The sequence below is a fragment of the Balaenoptera borealis genome (genome assembly GCF_965194805.1).
Source record: "Balaenoptera borealis genome assembly, chromosome: 9".
Lineage (NCBI taxonomy): Eukaryota > Metazoa > Chordata > Mammalia > Artiodactyla > Balaenopteridae > Balaenoptera > Balaenoptera borealis.
The window spans coordinates 32,572,218-32,592,821 of record NC_138873.1 but is presented as its reverse complement, the minus strand read 5'-3'; the positions used below and the strand labels follow the sequence as shown (position 1 = coordinate 32,592,821).

The 20,604-nt window shown below is 40.1% G+C and overlaps 1 protein-coding gene across 1 annotated transcript in view; it reads right to left on the bottom strand.

Annotated features, from left to right (window-relative positions):
• Positions 1-19,880, bottom strand: part of SAMD3 (sterile alpha motif domain containing 3) — a 45,944-nt gene extending 26,064 nt beyond the window's left edge. The window contains exons 1-3 of the mRNA XM_082405388.1: positions 15,726-19,880; positions 14,862-15,042; positions 11,584-11,682 (exon numbers count right to left, since the gene is read on the bottom strand). Of these exons, the coding sequence (XP_082261514.1) occupies positions 11,584-11,682; positions 14,862-15,042; positions 15,726-15,804 (359 nt within the window). The 5' untranslated portion in view covers positions 15,805-19,880. The remainder of the gene's footprint in view (positions 1-11,583; positions 11,683-14,861; positions 15,043-15,725) is intronic.
• Positions 19,881-20,604: the final 724 nt, after the last annotated feature.

Sequence of the window (20,604 nt, the reverse complement as noted above, 5' to 3'; positions counted from 1 at the left end):
AGGGGCATCAAATTATCCTTTTCTTTACATTAAAACAATTTAACAAGATATTTGGGGAGTGAATAGAATACAAGCTATGCTAACTAATACAAGTCAAAACTAGTATTACACAGAATACTAGAATCAGAAATTAAAAATACACTCTAATTTAGGTGCAGATAACTGCAGGCACAATCACTTCCCATCCATAAAACAATATTTGCATTGGATTTTAAAAACTTTACTGTGAGGTTAAGATTATTCATATCTTTATTGAGGTAGAGTTGGGCAGAACACCCTAGAAGTCAACTTAAAGTAAGTGCACAGAGCAGAAAAAATTCCCAGACTAAGAGGATGTTGATATTTCTGTTCCTACCTCAGAGCCAGTGCCCTTCACCAAGATACCACCACAGAACAAAGATCTTTAATCCAATGGATCTCAACCCTGGGTACACAGTACAATCATCTGGAGAGCTTTTAAAACATGTTAATGGCTAGGATTGTTCCCAGTCTAACTAATCAGAGTCTATTGCACTGAACACTCAGTATGTATGTAGAGTTTATATTCGTAATAAAATAAAACTTACAATAAGGGTAAGCTGACACATATGATAATAGTATTATTACTGCAGTATGCGCTAATTAAAAAAAATTATGAGGTGGAGGTTCTCATGAAAAAGCTCATTGACTGAGTGGAGTCAAGATGGCGTACTAGGAGGATGTGGAATTCGTGTCTCCTCACAACTAGGGCACCTACCAGGCACTGGTGGGGGACCATGGACACCTAAGGGGATGGGAGGACCCACCAGCAACCGGGTAGGATGTGGGGCTTGGGGGGAGTGAAGGGAGAGGAGAAGTGGAGGTGGGACGGGACTGGGGCCCCTGAGGGGTGGCTGGGGGAGGGGAAGGGATCCCACACCTGAAGAGGGAAATTGGGGAACCACTGGGAGGGCAGAGGATCAAAAGGGAGTGTGGCCAGGTTTCCCCTGCCCACTTGGACCCCCCAGGAACCTGTTGAGATCCGGGACCTGACCCTCTGCCCACCGAGGCCCCCTCCAGCCTCGCGGGTCCTAAGGGAGTGGGAGGTAGGGAAGGGGGAGCAAAAGTAAAGGCTGGGCCTCCGGGACCAGCACCCTGAGGGGTGGCTGGGGGAGGGAAGGTGTTCCTACACCCAGCGGGACCCACCCATGGTTAGGAGTCCAGGGTCGACAGGAGAGACCCTGGGGGAGACGGTGGGGGAGGCGTGTGAAGGAATGGAAAGGAACGGGGCCAGCGCTTTCCCTGTCCACTTAGGCACCGGGGAGCCTGTTGGGCCTAAACCCCACCCACACACCCTCACCCAGGGACCTCCTCCAAACTCGGAACTCCACACTCCAGAAGCCCTCCTTTCCACGTGCTACCTCTCCCCTTCTGCGCAGGTTCTAAGCAGAGGCCCCGCCCCACACTCAAAGGTCACCCCCCCACACTCAAAGGTCACCCCCCCACCCGCCTAGGTCCTGACCCACCTTAAACCCCGCCCCCACCTAAGTTCCACCCCCTGCTTAAATTCCCCCCCATAGCCAAGGTTTTATTTTTTCTTTTTTTTTTCTTCTTTTAGATTGGGGTTTTGATTCATTGTTGTTGATACTTTTATATTTTTATTTTTCCTAATAAATCTCTTATTTTTCTAATTTTATTTTATTCTTTTTACTTTGTTAGTGATCTCTCCTTTTGGCTTGTTCCCCACCCCCCACCCCCAAAACCTTTTTTATATTATTTTTTTTCCTTTTTTCTGTTGTGGTTTTATTTTACCTTGTTGCAATTGTTTCAATTATAGTTTTAGTTTTCCTAATATATCTTTTATCTTTCTAATTTTATTTTGTTTTTTATTCTTTGATATTGTACTGGTCCTTTTTTTCTTTCTTTCTTCCTTTTTTTTTTTTTTTTTTTTAACCGTGCCAGGAAACTTGCGGGATCTTGGTTCCCAAGCCGGAGGTTGGGCCCAAGCTCCTGTGGTGGGAGCTCCAAGTCCAAACCACTGGACTAACAGAGAAACTCAGACCCCAGGGAATGTCAATCAGAGTGAGGCCTCATGGAGGTCCTCATCTCAGCACCAAGACCCGGCTCTATCCAACTGCCTGCAAACTCCAGTGCTGGACGTCTCAGGCCAAACAACCAGTAAGACAGGAATACAGTACCACCCATCAAAAAAAAAAAAAATGACAAAAAAATTTGTAACAGATGAAGGAGCAAGGTAAAAACCTACAAGACCAAATAAATGAAGACGAAATAGGCAACCTACCTGAAAAAGAATTCAGAGTAATGATAATAAAGATGATCCAAAATCACGGAAACAGAATGGAGAAAATACAAGAAACATTTAACAAGGATCTAGAACAACTAAAGAGCAAACAGTGAGGAACAACACAATTACTGAAATTAAAAATACTCTAGAAGGAATCAATAACACAATAACTGAGACAGAAGAATGCATAAGTGAGCTGGAAGATAAAATGGTGGAAATAACTGCCAGGGTGCAGAATAAAGAAAAAAGAATAAAAAGAATTGAGGACAGTCTCAGAGACCTCTGGGACAACATTAAATGCACTAACATTCGAATCATAGGGTCCCAGAAGAAGAAGAGTAAAAGAAAGGGTCTGAGAAAATATTTGAAGAGATTATGGTCAAAAACTTCCCTAACATGGGAAAGGAAATAGTCAATCAAGTCCAGGAAGCACAGAGAGTCCCATACAGGATAAACCCAAAGAGAAACAAGACAAGACACATATTAATCAAACTATCAAAAATTAAATACAAAGAAAAAAATATTAAAAGCAGCAAGGGAAAAACAACAAATAACATACAAGGGAATCCCCATAAAGTTAAAGCTCTCTTAAGAAAAAATCTCAATGTACAGAAGGCAGATGTTGAGCCATGGCAGGGAGCAGAAGAGACATACATGAGGGTAGGGACTACTTGTTTTATCTCCAGTTACATAACTTACTTAATAATTAGGACAATTCATAATATGGTCCAATTTTGTGTGCCATTTTATTATCAGCTAGTATCCAATGTGAATTCTCAGATCCAGCCAAGGTTCAAGCCTACTAAGTCTCCAGGCCACACTATGCATGTGTTAGCAGTTGTTTCTCTCACCCCAATGCCCTAAGTTTCCCTCGATCTTCTTGGCTCATCTTAGCCCTCTCCCCAGGTGGATTCTCTTCCCCACTCTCCTGCCTCTTGGGTGGTCTTTCTTGTCTGAATCTCCCACATGACCTGGTCCAACACTGGCCCTGTGAGTAGTCATCTTAAGTCTTGGCTCCTTACCTGTTTTGATTTCCCTATGTCATTGTTGAGTGGAACAGTTTGTAACAAAAATGTTGTAGAAAGTTTTAGGAACATTTGAGAGAGATACAAAACATTAAATGTAACATTCTATGATAGATAAGCAAAGGCAGACATTAGTTCCATAAACTTGTGTTTTCATACATGAAATTGAAGTGTCACATCACTAAGCCCCCAAGTTTGAGATATGAAAACTAGTGGGACCCAAATGCAAGAGAGGCAGATCTGGCAATTGGAGTAGAGTCCTCTGTATATGCAAAGCGTACCTAGGAATTAGACTGTGGCTGTTGAGAATTACAAAATGATCAAACATCACCGAGAAAAACGTCCTAAAGAAGTTTTCTCAGTATCTCACCAGGCTTCAGCTGCATTGCATGTGGATTCTTTACAGAACAAAGGGCAGAATTCACATCACACTCAACTGACTTCTGGTTGACTTTTGGAGTCGTTATGAATCATGCCTGCTTTCCTAGAATTTAGGTAACAAATGACACTTTTTTCTAGGGGCCCCAGCTTGGAGATAATCTGCTACTTTGAGGGATTGTGATGCTTTTCTAGTCTTGTAAAATGGTATTGCTTTCTGGTCCTCAAGGAAGAAGAGCAAGAGACAAGCGAGGACTTAGCTGTGAAGAACAGCCTTTCTCACTACCGGTCTTAGTCTTCACATCTAAAGTACCACTACCATCAGCAGCAGTACTCCCACCATCGGAAGAGAAAGCAGCGACAAATACCATTTTTGTATTATCAACTCTGAAACTAAATGGCATGTAACCACAGCAACATCTAAAAGTTTCAGTGTTTTTGGAACATAGAAGAAGAGAAAGGAAGCTAGAGGAGGCTTAGACGTTTGTTTAAAGAACTTGCTATCATCTTACCATAGGACAGAAAAGGACCTCATAATGCATATCTTCAAAATAGGGACCAAATTTCACCAAACGACAAAGTTAAACAGAAATGTTGCTTCTGTGTTATGATGCCAGTACTCTGACAATTACCTGCTTTACTTTACCTAGGCAAGACTTTCCACTGGTAAGAAAACAAAGTAAACAAGACGTTCTGAAAAGCCCAATAAAGAGATACATGCCAATGAGCAAGGTGAGATGCCATCTTTGAAAATAGTGAACATCACTGCAAGACATGCAAGGACTATGAAGGAAATGCTGCTTTCTTGCTGCAACTGATGGTAACCACCACTAATTTAGGAAATGTTTGCTCCACATTCTCAGCATTTTGATGATTACTTTTAATTTATGTTTTATAGCTCTGGGCTATCACAGCTGCTATTTAATCTACGAGACTTCCAGAAGAATTTAGTTTCTGAAAGGCATGTGTGAACACATAATCAAGCATAAAGTAGAGGTAAAGATGTGGATGGCATCAGCCACTCTGCTGTGGCACAAACTGGCACCTCTCAAATCCTCCCGGTCCTTGCTTGCCAATGCGAGATTCAAGAACCCAGGAACTTTTGGGGCCCTGACTAATCAAGCAAAGAAGCATAAAATACGTAAATCTTTTATTTCTTCCTATTCCCCAATTCTTCTTGGTATTGAGAGATGGACAAAGACCCAGAAACTTCTGGCCTTTACCCTCAATATTTACACTTATTAGCATGACAGTCACAAAAACAGATCTCATGGAGCTATCATGTCTGAGTCCCTCTTTCTTTTTAATTCCTCATTCATACCAAAGAAAAAGTAATGAGACATTACCTACACAATTGTTGCAAAATGGTTGAGGACTACTATTTTGTAGTTCAGGATTATCAAAATCTGGTAGTTCAGGGTTGAATGGATCTAGGGCAGCTTTTTATTAATCTACCTGTATACTACTAGCTTTTGAATCCTGACCTCACAGTGAACAGCATACATCCTCAGAGCAACTTCTAAACAGAGATGGAGGTGTAAAATGCACTTCTCAAATCTGGCCCAGAGTGCTGGTTTTACGTGCTTCATGGAAAAAAAAAAAAAAAACAAAGACTGACAGTCTTCTCCCAACTGTGTGTCACCTGGGCTGTGGCTTGCCAGTTCCTCTACTATGTAGCGTCATAAAAATAAAAGTTTCCTATTTGTAAGGATTCAAGTAACTTGATTTATACCAGATTACCATTAAACTGGGTGGCTTAAACAACAAACATTAATTTCTCACAGTTACGGAGGCTGGATGTTCCAGATGAGGGTGACAGCAAAGTTGGGTTCCTGGTGAATGCCCTCTTCCAGGTTTACAGAAGGCTGTCTTCTTGCTGTGTCCTCACGTGCCAGAAAGAGACCTAGCTAGCTTTCTGGCCTCTTCTTTTAATGACACTAATCCCATCCACTAATCCCACCTAATTACCTCCCGGAAGTCATCTCCCTCCAAATACCATCATATTGGGATTAGGGTTTCAACATATGAATTTTGGAGGGACACAAGCTCCAGTCTATTATACACCTCCAGAAATGACTTGCTACTACTACACAGGGTAGTCCTAGGACAGCTTGGCATTTCTTAGGGGGTCGGTTAGAAATGCTGAATCTTGAGCCCCACCCCGACCTACTAAATTAGAATCTGCATTTTAATAAGATTCCTGGGTGACCTTTCATTACATTAGAGTTTGAGGAGCACGGTCTAGGGCCCTGCTAAATTTTGTTTAAGTCCTCCAGGAGAATCTAATGTACAGTCACGGTTAAAAAGCACTGTCTTGTCCACGGGCACAGCACAGAGGCTCCTTACCTCCCTAACAGCACCTCTCATCATTCCCAGCAAGTCCACCTCCTCTGCTTCTATCTCTCACATTCCAAAAATACTTATTCCAAATAGAATGCCCTATTCCGTTTCAGGTGCCTGTACCTTTGCACGTGCTGTTTGCTTTGCTGTGAATGTCCTTTTCTTCTCTTGCTTCATCTTCCTTCAGATGAAATTCTAATCATGTTTCAAAATCCTCCCTCGGTTTTTGTGCAGACTTCCCCCAGGGGCATTCTCCATACTCACTTCCCTGAAAGGCTTATTTATCCTTCTTCTGTGCTTTTTCTGTACGCTGTGCATATCTTATTTCTGCATCTCTTTCTCAATATTGCAGTTATTAACTTATGTATCTTTCTTGTCAGACTCTGAGTGCCCCTCGGCAAGGACAAAATTGCCCCCGCTGCACCCACTGTCCATATAATACCTAGCTCATGGGATATATTTAGTAACTTTTGGACTTAACAAAAGGGAAAAAGAGACTAGAAATCCAGCTTATTTTGATCTCTCCGAAGACGTCCCATTAGATTTAATGGGAATGGGCAGGAGTCAGAGAGTTATTTATCAGTCATGTCAGCCCAACTGTCCCTGATTTTGTAATTCCTGTTTGGCTGGGTCCACAGATATCTTCCACTGAAGGAAATTTCGGTTCTAGCTCATTTCATGTGGGTCTCTGCTCAAGCATTACTTAGTCAAAGTTGAAAGACTTAACTGAAAACCCCGTCTGGAATAGAACCCTCCTGTAGCTAACACACACATATGCGCATACACACGCCACTCACTCTCTATTCCCCCCTTTTTTCTTGGCATTATTGGTCTTCATAGCACTTAAACATATTTACAATGTAATATCATATGTATTTGTTATTCCCCCCACCATTAGAACGTGAACTCTGTGAGCCGGGAGGCTTGGTCTGCTCCGCTCACCCCTGTATCCTCTGTGTCTACCAGTGCCTGGCACAGAGTAAGCACTCAGTAAGTATCTACTATGGAATGAATGAATGAATCCTGACTTAAGTAAGACATCTTTAAGTCAGTATTTCCTAAGGTGTTTCCTGTAATGTTAATAGCTGTTACACAAAGAAAGAATTCTGGGCCAGACAGAATGAAAGGGGTTTTCTTACTGTAGGACTCCTCATAGCATTTACTATGTTAATGTACACTGGGAATCTCCAATCAAGGGATAGAGTTACAATACAACACTTCCAAACACACAACCCTTAGGTATGGGGTGTTCTCTACACCTGCGGGATAGGAGATGTGGGATCCTGCACTTCACTCTGAGGGATCCTTGTTGTTTCACTGACCTGGGATTCAGCATCTAAATGTGACAATTTATCACCTATGTTGTCTTTGGTGCAATTCACTGAACCTCCCTTTGTTACGACGTGCTGGATAAGATGCATATGTAAGTGTGCTGCCCCTTATCTGGGCTGTGTGTGTGGCAGTGACTACAAACAATACATCAAGTGCGGACCCACTGACATTTTCCCTCCTGAGCATAGGCAGGTGGGTAAGATCACTCTACAACATCTTACAGCAGTAGCCAGACCCAGAAAAAAATCATCGTTAAAATAATTTTTAAATATGAGTGAAACTGTGACTAATTTATAATTACACCCAAAGGTTGAAGCAAAATATCTGCATGCATATATTTAAAGTTCAAGCCAAGTGTTTTTAAAGTGACATTTAGGAAACCTCTACCTGTTTATCTGATTTCATGCCTTACTAGGTACTAAAAGGGAAGCAAACGGTTTCAAATAGTGTAGAGGCAAAATGAAGAATAGCATGGAAAAAAAGTCTTTCTAAAGGATCGCCAACACATGTTGAGGATGGGACCTTATAAGCCTTCCATCAAGAAAGGGCATTCAAGCAATTCGGTAAAGAGCACGGGGTCACCTATCACCAAAGAAAACTGCATTGTGTCACAGCACCCTAGTGTTTCCTTGGGACTTGGAATTCATCCACTGGGACACACACATCTTTTCAAGGGCCAAAGTCACGTGAATGTCCTGCCTCTAGAGCCTTCTTTGACTTCTTGTCTGCAAATAATCTGGATGGAAAACACATGTTCATTTTAGGGAACTTGGGAAAAAATATCACAAGAATGATGACGGCCACCTTGTATGGTGTGATGACAGCTGCCAGTACCTTAATTGTCATCTCACGAGCAGGTGGGTGTGCCCATCACACATTGTTCAGAGACCCCTGGAGAACAAGTGAAGAGTCGGGATTCCCACCCAGGTGTGTGAGACCCCAAAGCTGGCACTTGGTCCACCATCCCTCCCTGCCTCGTGAAAGCAGTAGCCAACCATCAGCTTTCTAGCCTGTTATGTGTGAGGGGCACATAAACTCCTGGAGTTTAATTCTGTTAAAAAAAATTAGCATATTCAGCAGGAATTGTATCAAAAAGGTCTAAAAAGAAATTGATGCTATTCGAATATTTATCCTGTCCCATGAAGATATATTCAGTCTTTCATTGGACCATGCATCCTCATTTCAATTAAAAACTCCTATTTAGCCTCTGTGTGTCAGGAACTATGCCAAATGCTGTGTTTCCAAGGACAGAAGGGTATGGTCTTTGTCCAGGAGGTGCTTCTAAGGAAGGAATACAAACTTTAAAGTGATCAGTTCCATTATCTAGTTTTACAAGTGAAGCAAGAGAGACGTAGAGGATGCTATACATTGAAGGGCTCCTTGCCTGACCTGGAATATCACTGGAGGGGCTTCCTTCCAACAGAGGGACTTTGAGCAGAGTCTTCAAAAATGAGCAGGTAGCGGAGGGAAGGGAACAACACAGCCTGACCCAGGAGCCATGCAATAGGCTCTTAATCAACACCTGTTGAATGAATAGCACCCTAGGCAGAAGGGCAGGAGGAGGGGATCAAGGGTGGCTCCAATGATTTTTTAACTCACATGGCTGGATGACGGAGCCACTGTCTGAGACAGGACTTGGGAAGGGAGAGAATCTTCTGTCCCACTCCATTCCACAGCCCTGGACAAAGGGCAGGACCAGAGTGAAAATATTTAAAACAGGTACCCCTGCCTTGTCCTCATTGGCCCACACATAAATGATTGCCCAGGAGGGGACATCTGATCCACAGGAGACCCCTCAGTTCCTCTTCCCCAGATACTGAACTAAGCAACACTGAAAGGCTGAGTCCGTTGGCTGGAACGACCTGAGCTGTTTTCAGGGAGAACTTCCTCTGGAGGCAGTGCTATGGCCAGCCAGTCTGAACGGGGCAGAGCAGCCATGAGTAGTAGGGTAACCCATCCTCATAGGAAGAAGCAAGGGACTGAAACAGATGAGGAAAGCAGAAGAGAGACGGAGACAGCCATCATGTGGATCCACGAGAGGGAGGGAAAGCTTCACCCCTGGCTTTCCAGCACCAGTGCTTCTGTACCCAGGGCACTGGGTTTGAGTACATTTGCATTTCTTACACCTATATATATGCTAAGGCAAGGGACATGAGCTCATTGCTGGACACGTTTAACTCTGCGGTGCTTGTGGATAGTGATGGGTACCTTGGTGGTCATATAGATTAGGAGAGACTTTATGATTAGAAGAAAGATACGAGAGTATTGGCTCTGGTTTCCAAACCCTCTTATTTCTCTCCATTTCTAACCCAATTCTGTGTTTTTCCATGCCAGACACTATAAAGAATGAGACATACCCTGGAGCACAGGCTGTGTCTTTGATCAGCCTCGTGAAAAAAAAGGGGAATAATAATCCTGCCTGGCCAGCATCGCAGGACCGTATGAGAATGGAATATCACCAGAGGGCTGAGGAAGGGAAACGACCTAGAGAACTTGTAGAAGGTGGCATCCTCCTTTCCCACAGGCAGCAAGCAGGGAGAGGAAAGAAGTCCTCAGGCACGTGGGATTACTGCCTGGAGCAGGGCTGCGTAGATGGCGGTACACTGAGTGCTTTCCAGGTGCTTCCACTGTGCTTAGCACCGAGCAGGTATTATCTGATTTTAGACAGTGGTCCTCACAGGAGCACCGTGAGGAATGTACTGTGTTTATTATTCCCGTTTTGCAGTTTGGATACTGATTCACAGTGGTATTAGGGTTGGACCACTGGGACTAATCATCGCTCTTCCTGTCTCTGCTGAACAGTCAGAGAAGGTCCGGTTGCCTTTGGCAGCTTCCTGAAGGGGTCGCTGAGGGCGCACGTCTGACTCTGCACCCCTGGCACCACATCCAAGACAGCACTTGGGACCAACAAGCTCCCATGTGTAGGAAGGAGGTGAATGAAGACACCATTAAAATGTATTTACAGCTTCTGAACCATAGTTCAGACCAGGAAGACCACGTAGGACATCGCCCTCTACCTCCTCGCTCACCACCCCGAATGGGAACCAATGGCATGGAGGAAGATGGACCCTAACACTGGGACATCTTGGGCAGCTGGAGACTTTGAGCCCAGGGGTGAGAGTGAGAGGTTGAAGGTGGTGGAGCGAGAAAGAGAACAGAGGGGACGCCCAGAGCTGAAGCCCATTTGCAAGAGCTCCTGACCAAAAGTGCAGTGTTTTCTGCACTCACGGGGCCTCTGGGGGCAGGCAGCCAGGGGCTGAGGCTTCTGCCTTTGGTCCCCTGAGCTCCCACCCTGATGGCGGTAGATTCTGTGCTGAGGTGAGAACAGCCCATTTGGGAAACCTAGCTAGAAGCCCCTTGACTTCTCTAAATCTCAGTTTAACTCATTCACATAAAAGAGAATAATGCCCACCTTGCAGGACTTCTGTGTGGACTAAACGAGATGATAATGTAAAGGGCTTGTAAAAACTATAAAGGACTGCACCCTGGCTTGACTGTTGCCTGACTGTTCTTCTACGCCAGCTGACATCTCTCCTTTCAGTGACAGTACATTTAACGAAAAGCATTTGCTCATCAGCTGCTGCAAACAATAGGTATCACGAGTGATGGGTGAACCGCACAGGCCAGGTGGCTGGAAAATGCTGTATAGGTCGCCATGACTCTCGGACTGTATCTTACCTACAGTCCCCCTCAGAACTTTGTCTGAGCTCCACATTTCTGGGTCTGGTTCTCTAGGTCTATAGTTTTCCTCTGTTCCAGCGTAGCCTGTATATTGAAATACTACAGCCCAAAATCCCAGTGTAGGAATATGAGGAAATGTTTACCAAAGCAGTGCTTCCATCAGGAGCCGTCGAGTTAAGACACCAACTATAAAACTCAAATCCGAAACTCAAAGACCCCACAAAAGGCATATTCTATAGGACACTATTTACTGAATAAATTCCATCTCTGTGGCTACTGCCAATCACTCTGGACAGTGTAGGGCACAGAAATCATCTTTTTCCTTAACAACGTGTAATTGAAAGATGCATGATATCATCTCAAAACTTTACTCTTTCAATGTGAAGATCAAAAAGTTTAACCTTCACCTCTTACCAAATATCTTCATCACTTGATTTACAAAAATCCCTTCCAGAAAAACAAATAGCTTCCACTCAGAAATACATTTAAACACACGAAACCTCACAAAAATAAAGGCAAATATTATCATTTGGATTTCAAATGTTTAGAAGTTGTCAATCCCACCTCTGTTTCAGTACTCTTTGGTCAATCGGATCATTATTATGGTTTTCAACCGGATAGAAAGATGGCATCTGCGCCCCACGACTGGAGGACTGTTCATCCCTGTCACCAAGAAAGAAAAGGTGGGTCAGGGGCTATTCAACAGGGGTCACAGCTACTGCTCTCACAGAGGCTCTCACAGAGAGTAGGAGTCAGCCCGTAGAAACACTATGATCTGTGTCCACTTTTAAGCTCCACTTCAGAGTCCTGACTGAGAGAACTGAAAGAGAAATCCTCTGAGGTCATCTCACTCGGTTCATACATGCTAGGAGACAGACAATGCCAGTTCACAGTGCTGTTTTCCCCAATCCATCACATTTATAAATGGTGTTATGATAATCCTTTCCTTTATGAAATAATAGTGATAGCAGAATTCACTTTTATTGGTTAATATTCTTATTTGGCAAAAAAAAAAAAAAAAGAACTCTGTGTCAGATCCTTTCTCTATTCCCTGTCATTTTGGGGGACCTTTTATTATCTGTAAAATTTCATGATCTTTGAACCACACTTCACTAACAAACACCCTCATTTTCTTTCTTTTTAAATTTTATTTATTTATTTATTTATGGCTGTGTTGGGTCTTCGTTTCTGTACGAGGGCTTTCTCTAGTTGTGGCAAGTGGGGGCCACTCTTCATCGCAGTGCGCGGGCCTCTCACTATCACGTATCACGGCCTCTCTTGTTGCGGAGCACAGGCTCCAGACGCGCAGGCTCAGTAGTTGTGGCTCACGGGCCTAGTTGCTCCGTGGCATGTGGGATCTTCCCAGACCAGGGCTCGAACCCATGTCCCCTGCATTGGCAGGCAGATTCTCAACCACTGCGCCACCAGGGAAGCCCAACACCCTCATTTTCTAAATGATACAACTAAAGCCCTGAAAGGAAAACAACTTGCTCACCACCACAAGCTACTCAGTAGCAACACCAGTTGACCTCAGTTTTCCAACTTCCAACTTTCCAACTTCCTGTCCAGTGATTTTTCTACCAGCTTCAACAAGAACGACACCAAAAAGCAACTGCAGATACTCCTACCTATTACATATTCCTATCATTTGCCTAAGTCTGAATAGGATGCCAAATATCCTGTCCAGATGTGGCCTGTAAAGTTTTTTTCAAAATAACATACCAGGCAACCATTAGCCATTAAAGGAAATTTATACGCAAGTTGAAACCCATCTGCAATCTCTGATCTAGAATGCCATTTTATAAACCATTTAGAAGGAGTCTTAAGCATCATTTATTCTACTCACTTCATTTTACAGTTGAAACTAAGAAAAGTCAAGCAAATCTCCAAGGTTAGATGAGTAGCTAATATCAGAACAGGGATTTAAAATCAAGTGTTTTAATACCTAGCTTCAGGGTTCTTTTTACTACGCTAAGTTTCCTATCTTTATTAAGCACTTCCTAAAAGGGTTTAATTAAATAGCATATTAAATAAATAGCATATTCTCATACCTTTTTCTATTATCATGATTCCCATAGGACAATATATTTGTCAAGTGACTATATATTTGACAATAAGCAAATATAGCCAATAAACATTTTAACAAACTATAACCTATAAACCCACCTGCAATCGTGATTTTGCACCAGAATAATTTAATTTGAATGCAAGACAACACAAACCTTAGAGTCAACTATTTAATGGGTGAAAAGCCCCCACTCAGTCCCTGGAAAACCAGTGTTCCAAGTCTTGGTTACATTTGAAAATGGCTTTCTTAACCAGGTTAACACAGCTTAATATTTAGCAAAAGACTATTTTGGTCTGGGAGAAGGAGGAGAGATTTTCTCAAAGACTATGATACTCCTAAGATCAGTGTGGATTAACATGGAGTTAAGTACTGTATTACTTTTCACAACCTACAGATGAAGCAACAGGAGTGTCAACATTTAACATAATCAATCCAAGTCAGTGGTAGAACCAGGAATGATGCCTGGGTTTCCTGGCAATCCAGTTAGTCCTCATTTACTAGAGAACATTATAAACTGATTTGCAGTGGAAACACGGGTGTCTGTTTTCTTCCAAGCTCTGCCTAAGGCAATATCAAGATTCCAGTCAACTGAGGGGAACTTCCAGCTCAAAAGTCCAACTCATCCAAGAATGCTGGGAAATTACTTTGAGCTCTATTTGAGGTTTACACCCTCCCTTTGCTGGAAAGGAGTAAAAGCATACAATGGGAACTTCAACAAAAGTCACATATCTTTTACATAGATATGTCAAAACAATGTTTAGAAGAAATCCTTCAAATAAATCAAATGGTAGAATCTCCAGACCAACTGTGGACCATTCCTTCAAGTCTACGTATCCCTCTCCTTGTCCCAAATATCCAAATATTCTAGAAGTCAAATTACTTAAGCCAGGTCTCTCTAACATTGTATTGCTTATAACAGAGCAAGACAGAAATATATAGTTTGACAGATATAACCTGAAAAACTTAAAGTAAAAACTTAGAATGAATTTCACCAAACATCATAATCTTACTTTAAAAATTAATAATTGGTCTGCAGTAATTATTTAAACTTAGAAACCTTGCAAAAAGTCTCAAATACAGAAAAACCAAAACAGAATGCCTGAGATGATCCTGGGGCATAGAATTGCAAAGTGAAATTTTAAATTTTATAGTTCCTGTCATCATTCCTTTTTATTGCAGAAGTCAGTGATAAAAAACAAACAAAAACATCCCTAAACCTCAAAGCCATCACAAATTTTTCTACATGACTTTTGTGGGATGCTATCATAGCATTCAGTACTCCAAGAATACTCTTGAGAAATTTAAAAAATCCATTGTAGCAAGAGTCTTTAGCAAATTATATTATGAAGGCCTCTAGAGGAGAATATAAATTAGTTACTATAAGGAATCCTTGGCAAATAAATAAATACACAAATAGCTTTGGGAAAAGTAAAGGAGCAGAAAAAGATGCCTTTCTCAAACACTAGCTTTAAGACCTAAGCTGCAGGAGTTCATTTCTGCTGGTGTTATATGTACATTTTAACTGCTTGTTATAGAGCTTTCTATGTAGGAACTCTGGGCTTATAGGTCTTCCTTAACAAACAGAGTCAGTGTTTAAAAAACTGGTGCATTTAAAAAAAAAAAGTATCTTGACTCATAAAACTTTGCAAAAAGTGTCACTGTACACACAATCTGAAAATGGCCACAATTTTCAAAGAGGTTTAAACCCCAAATGTCACGCAACAGCCATCATCAGGAGAGCACAGCAAAAATAAAGCCATTCATGAACACTTACTCTGGCGGTGCTTCTGCTTGCGTGACCAGGGCTGTTTCTCCAGGGGACTTCAGTTCTTGACTCTTCTGCTTATATTTTTTAATTAAATCCATTAGAACAGCCTGGTGCCCAATTTTCTTTACCAGTTGCTGAACCATTCGATCATTAAGCGCTAGAAGAGCGGCCCCACTTACTTCTTCCTCTGGGAAAAAGGAAAAAAAATGTCTCTACCTGTCTGCTGGGTAAAGCGCTGTAAAACACGGCACTCTGAGCAGGCAGAATTATTTCCGGTATTAAAAGATGCATCTAAACTTGTGCTCTGCAGTTATAAAATTATCTGTGCTTTTGACAAAAATAGAACACTAATATTGCATAATTCCAAATACATGTTTGCTCCTAAGAAAGTACCACAACCTAGAGTCACAATAAAAACTTTTTACTTCCACATTAATGCCTCCACTCTCCCGATTCTTTCTTACAGACACTGTTTTGATAAGGAAAAAATATTTTCGGGTAAGTATTCTTCATGGTACCTACCAAGCAATATTCCATACTTGTAAATCCAACACTATGCAACACTGCACAAAAAAATGCACAAGCTGCATATTTATAGACAAAACCAGTATCAAATGCATATATCAAATATGTATTTTAAGTTACTCAAGATTTATCTTATTTGAGATCTTTTTGAAATACTAGATTCTCTCGTGGATACTAGGTCAAACGCAAACTCTGCTACAGTCAGTAGAGAAATGAGTTTCCCACTGCAGCAACTCCACGTCAATGTTCACATGCATTAGGGAAAAAAAAAAAAAAAATCAATAACACAGAATACTCAATATCTAGGCTGCTCAATTAACATTTTTGAAAGTGTAAACAACTCACCTTGAAACCTATGAACTAGCTCTCCTAAGTTTTTCTCCACCAACCAACTGCAGACCTGATCAACTGACCAAGTTTCCATTGCTGTAGCCTGTAAATAAACCTGTAGAATAAAAAGAGGAGTCTTCAGTTTTTCTTTCTGACTGTTGTTCTTCTATTTATTTCTTTATTTTTACCAATCAGCTCTCTAATCTCAGCCCTTTCTTTGCCAGACTCTTTGAGACTCTCAATGCTAAGCTTCTTTAAAATTATTCTTTTCCTAATACACATTTAAAAGTTGCTAATAAAACAAACACTCTTTTTCAAAATGAGACCAATTTGAACCTATTTCCTGGTCTCATTTCTCAAATTTCTTCACCTTCTCCTACTTTTTTTCCACAGGCATCCCTCAGCTTTACTCACAGACGGCCAGAGTCATACAATGGTACCCAATCCTGTACCATTAACACCCAGGTTTCTTCACAAAGAAAAGGAAGGTGTGAAATTCACCACTACCAGGCTCATCAGGAAGTTGTTGACATTTACAAAAGGGGTGGGCAGGGGAGGAAGGGAGGAAGGATCAGATAAAAGCCTGACAAAGATACTTAGTAAACCAAGACTGGTTAACCCCTTGCTGCTCCCCATGGAGGAGAGAGAGCTTGCAGCTGCTTCTGATTGCTTTGCTTTAACAAGATTAGGAAGTAGGAGCCAAATTCTCAGGAGAATCTCCTTCCTTTCAATAATATTCTTACATATTCCATTCAGTTCTAAAACTTTATTGAACACCATTATGATTCGTAAAATAACTAGTACAAACTAACACGTTGATTGAAAACTTAAAAAAAATTAGTCGGTAGCTTCAAAATGTGAAGACAATTCAGTATGTCAATAATTGTAAGTGAAACGAGTATACAAAGTTTGCAAGATATATTCTTTAACTATTCAGTTATGTTTGTATGCCACCATTCGTCTCTACTACTTAGAAAACTTAAAACAATATGCCAATTACAATAATTTTTCTAAATTCCCTTAGGCAGCTCATCCCTGTTTTTTACAATTCAATCCAAATGACTTTCAATGGACTGGGGAGAAACTGAAAAACTTAAAACATTTAAATCTTTTTAACATTACTTTCGATTTCATCTTTCAAACTAAATGATATAGATTTACCTGTACAGTAAGATACTAACTCTCCCATAAAGACAGAAGGAAAGGCTACTCTTAGAGAAATGGAATCTTAAGGAAAGATAAAAAACACTTATTAAATCATATATTTAAATATTATTGCTAGAAGTTCTCAAAATAAGTATTATTGTATTTTTCACTTTTGTGTGTTTGAATGTCACAATTTCCAACAGTTAGAATGGTGGAAAGGGAGAACCTGTTTACCTTTCATTCTTGACAATCTGAAAAAAATAACAGCCTTCAAAAATCATTTCCTAAAAAACAAGGACACTTCAAAGTAATAAGACACATTCTCATAAGTATTCACAAACACCAAGTTGCAAAATTGAGAACAAGGGTTAAATGTAGACAAACATCGCCCCAAATTACAGCAGTGGATTTAATTTGCTAGGACAGTAGCCTCAACACTCCTCCCCTAGGCTAAGCAGCAAAAGCAGGGTGTGAAAAGTCATTATTTGCGAGACTCTGGTGTAAATTAAAAATCACACCTTCCTGTCACACTTCTGGCTTCCTTGCAAAGAGTAGGACTTAGAAAAAAAGTAGAAGAGGGAGAACAAAAAGACAACAATTCTCTAAACTTCAAGATTAAAAGGTGTGCAGAGCAGAAGATGCCCTGCAGACATCGATGGATAAAAGGAAATTTGAAAATAAAATGAATCCTTGGAAACCTTTTGGATTTTTTAATTCCCAGATTTCTACAAAATCTACTTCTGGGTAAAACAAAACAGTTATCAAATTCTAACCTCATACAAAATAATAAGATTAAAATAAGTATAGTATAACCCATTTGTTTTTCTGAATATCTCGTAAAATAAAATAATATCGCGGCCTAGGCGATGTAACATCTTTAAGTACCAACCTTAAAACTTCCTCTCACATAAATAATGGATATATTATTTATGATCTTATACATCATAAAGGAATAAAAGATATGGCAAATGTGAAAAGATGTATCCAGCAGCTTTACTGCGTATCCAGCAGTTTCAGAAACATCTGAAGATTTTGAAATGTGAGGGCAAGTATGATCACTAAATATTTTAAGACTCAATAATAAAAAAAGAAAAATAATTAATAATAGTATTCTGTTGGGATACTCCAGCCAAACCAGTCTTATTATTTGATTAAATTATATTTCAATTAAATAAACTGGTATTAAATATTAAAGGATCTCATCTAATTAAAGCCAGGGAGAGGCAAGACTTTAGCTAAAGCAACCTGAATGTGGACAAGTCTTATTTAATAAGTTTGTTAAAACTCCAAAGGAAGATAATAATGCAAACTGTTGTGCATGTGGTTTATAATCTTCAAGAGCAATGTAACATACAACAACATCAGCCACAAATAAACACTTTTTAAGAAAATGTAAAAATATTTTGTCTCTTTCCCTTTTGTTTGCACTTTTACTTTTATTTTCCCAGAGTTCAAAAGCTGAGACAAAACAAGAAGATCTTTAAAAGTGTTAACTCTCTTGGATCAATTCATCGTCCTGCTCTGGGAAAGGACATCTCCTGCCATGGCTGTACTTGAAGGAACCAGCCATTTAGCAAAAATCAGGTCCTGTTGGTGAAAAAGAAGGAAAATCGAGGGACAAAAATAGGGGTGTGGCTGTCACGTGGAGCGATGTCCAGACAGTTCTGTTGGGTAGCAGCCTTGCTTTGACATGAAGCAATGATATCATTGAACTCCACTGGAGCATAACATCTCATCTGCTTTGGGCAGTTGTTCATTCCAACTATCACCAGACCAGGAGGAATGAAAACTGGAATCGTCAACTAGAATACCTTGCATATCTTAGTCATCAAAAGGTTTACTGCCTAGATAGCTCAGAGCTAGGTGAATGGTGATACATCAAAGAAGTTAGAAGCCTTACCAAGAAGATAATACACGTACATAAGCAGAATATAAATATAGAGTCAATTATAATGGGTGCTATAAATAACACTAAGGGCTGAATTTTCCCACCCTCCTGGAAAGGAATGCATCTTGATTTGGAATCTGAACAAAAGGTACAGTTTAGGTAGTGAAAGAGCCAGAAGAAATGGGATCAATAGAATGAACTACAGGTAAAAGGTCAGAAATAAGCAAGTTATGTTTTGGGACCTGAAAATGGACCACACTGCAGAGAATGGTGAGCACATTGTAGGGGGTGACAGCAGAGAGGGTCGGAAAGATCGCTGGAGAGCTTGGAATACTGAGTTCAGAGTTTATAGATATACTTAAGCTTTGAGAAAGAAGTCATTGAGCTGATCATATACACCATGTTTTAGAAAGATTATTTATGCAGCTGAGCCAGATGAATTACAGGAAAGGGTGGTCTTTCTTGACGTAAATTGCACATGAGAAGGAACGGTTTAACTTTTACTAAACATTCACATATGGACCAATTTTTCTTCATTTTAGAAAGATAGATATTTATATTAGTCTTTCCAAAAAATTTGGAAATAAGAGTTTTAATTTTTTTCATACATCGTGGGCAAAATGGGAGCGAGATGTACAAAGCTAGCTGACACCAAGCAAGTGAAACACACCAAAAGGAACTGTCAGTATACATTAAGCTAAGCCATATGAAATTGCCATTTTTGTACATACAAGAGTCTAAGATCAGTAATTTCTTATAGTTGAACTTACTGATTGAACCTTGATGTTCTGAAAACTACTAATAAATCTTGGTTGGTTCCTTTTGTTCAGCAAAACTTATCAGAGGTCTCTGTGATTCACACCACCCCCAAAATTTGAGGGAGAGGAGAAGTGGGGATCACAATAATAGTCATTTAAATTTTTTGTTTTTACACTTATAAAGAAAATAAACAGCAATGTATCTGAGAGGTTTAATTAAATTAATGAACAAAAAATAGCAGTGAATCAGAGTTTCAGGTCTTTTGGGACTTTTGAGTCACAAACACCCAGGTCTTTTGGCTTTTGAGTCCGACTTCTGTGGCATCCTTGCTTCTTCCTAGTTGAGTGTCAAAGCTTATGGATCAGCAACATGAACTACATCCTACATCCCAGGACTACATCCTGGGTTCTGGCCAGAGAGGGTAACTGTGAGCTGTGCTGTCAACTTTTATCAAAAACTGAATCTGTAACTGAGAAGACTCTTCCAGAATTAATCTATAAATTCCAATTAATATTTAAATGTGTTTATATACTGTTACTTACTATGGTACTGGATAAATAGACAGAAAGAGCTAGAAATGCCTGGCAAAAGGACTTGCACTCCCAGATGTTCAAAAGTATAAAATTCTAATAAATATAAAAGCATGGTATTGGAGCAAAAGAGGACAGATCATTGAAACAAATAGAAACCTGAAAACAGAAATATATGGAAGTATTAAAAAGATGTTTTCTCAAGTTGGTGGTGAAAGAAGGGATCATTCAACAAATTTTGTTGGGACACTACCTCATATCACCTATAAAGTAAATTACTTGGATGAGTTAAATAATTAAATATGAAAAATTAAATTTAAAAATTAAATGAATTTGAAATAAGTTTATAAAATAAAAATAAAAGATTGATAGATATGACCACAAAAAAATGAAAAAGTGTATATATACATATATGTCACATAAAATTGTGGAGACTATAATAATTCCTTAAAACCAATAAAAAGATAAATATATCAATAGAAAAATAGGGACAGGCAATTCATGAACAAAATTTTAAGTAATTAAATATCTAAAAATGTGCCACATTTTGTGAAATAAAATAATTAAATTA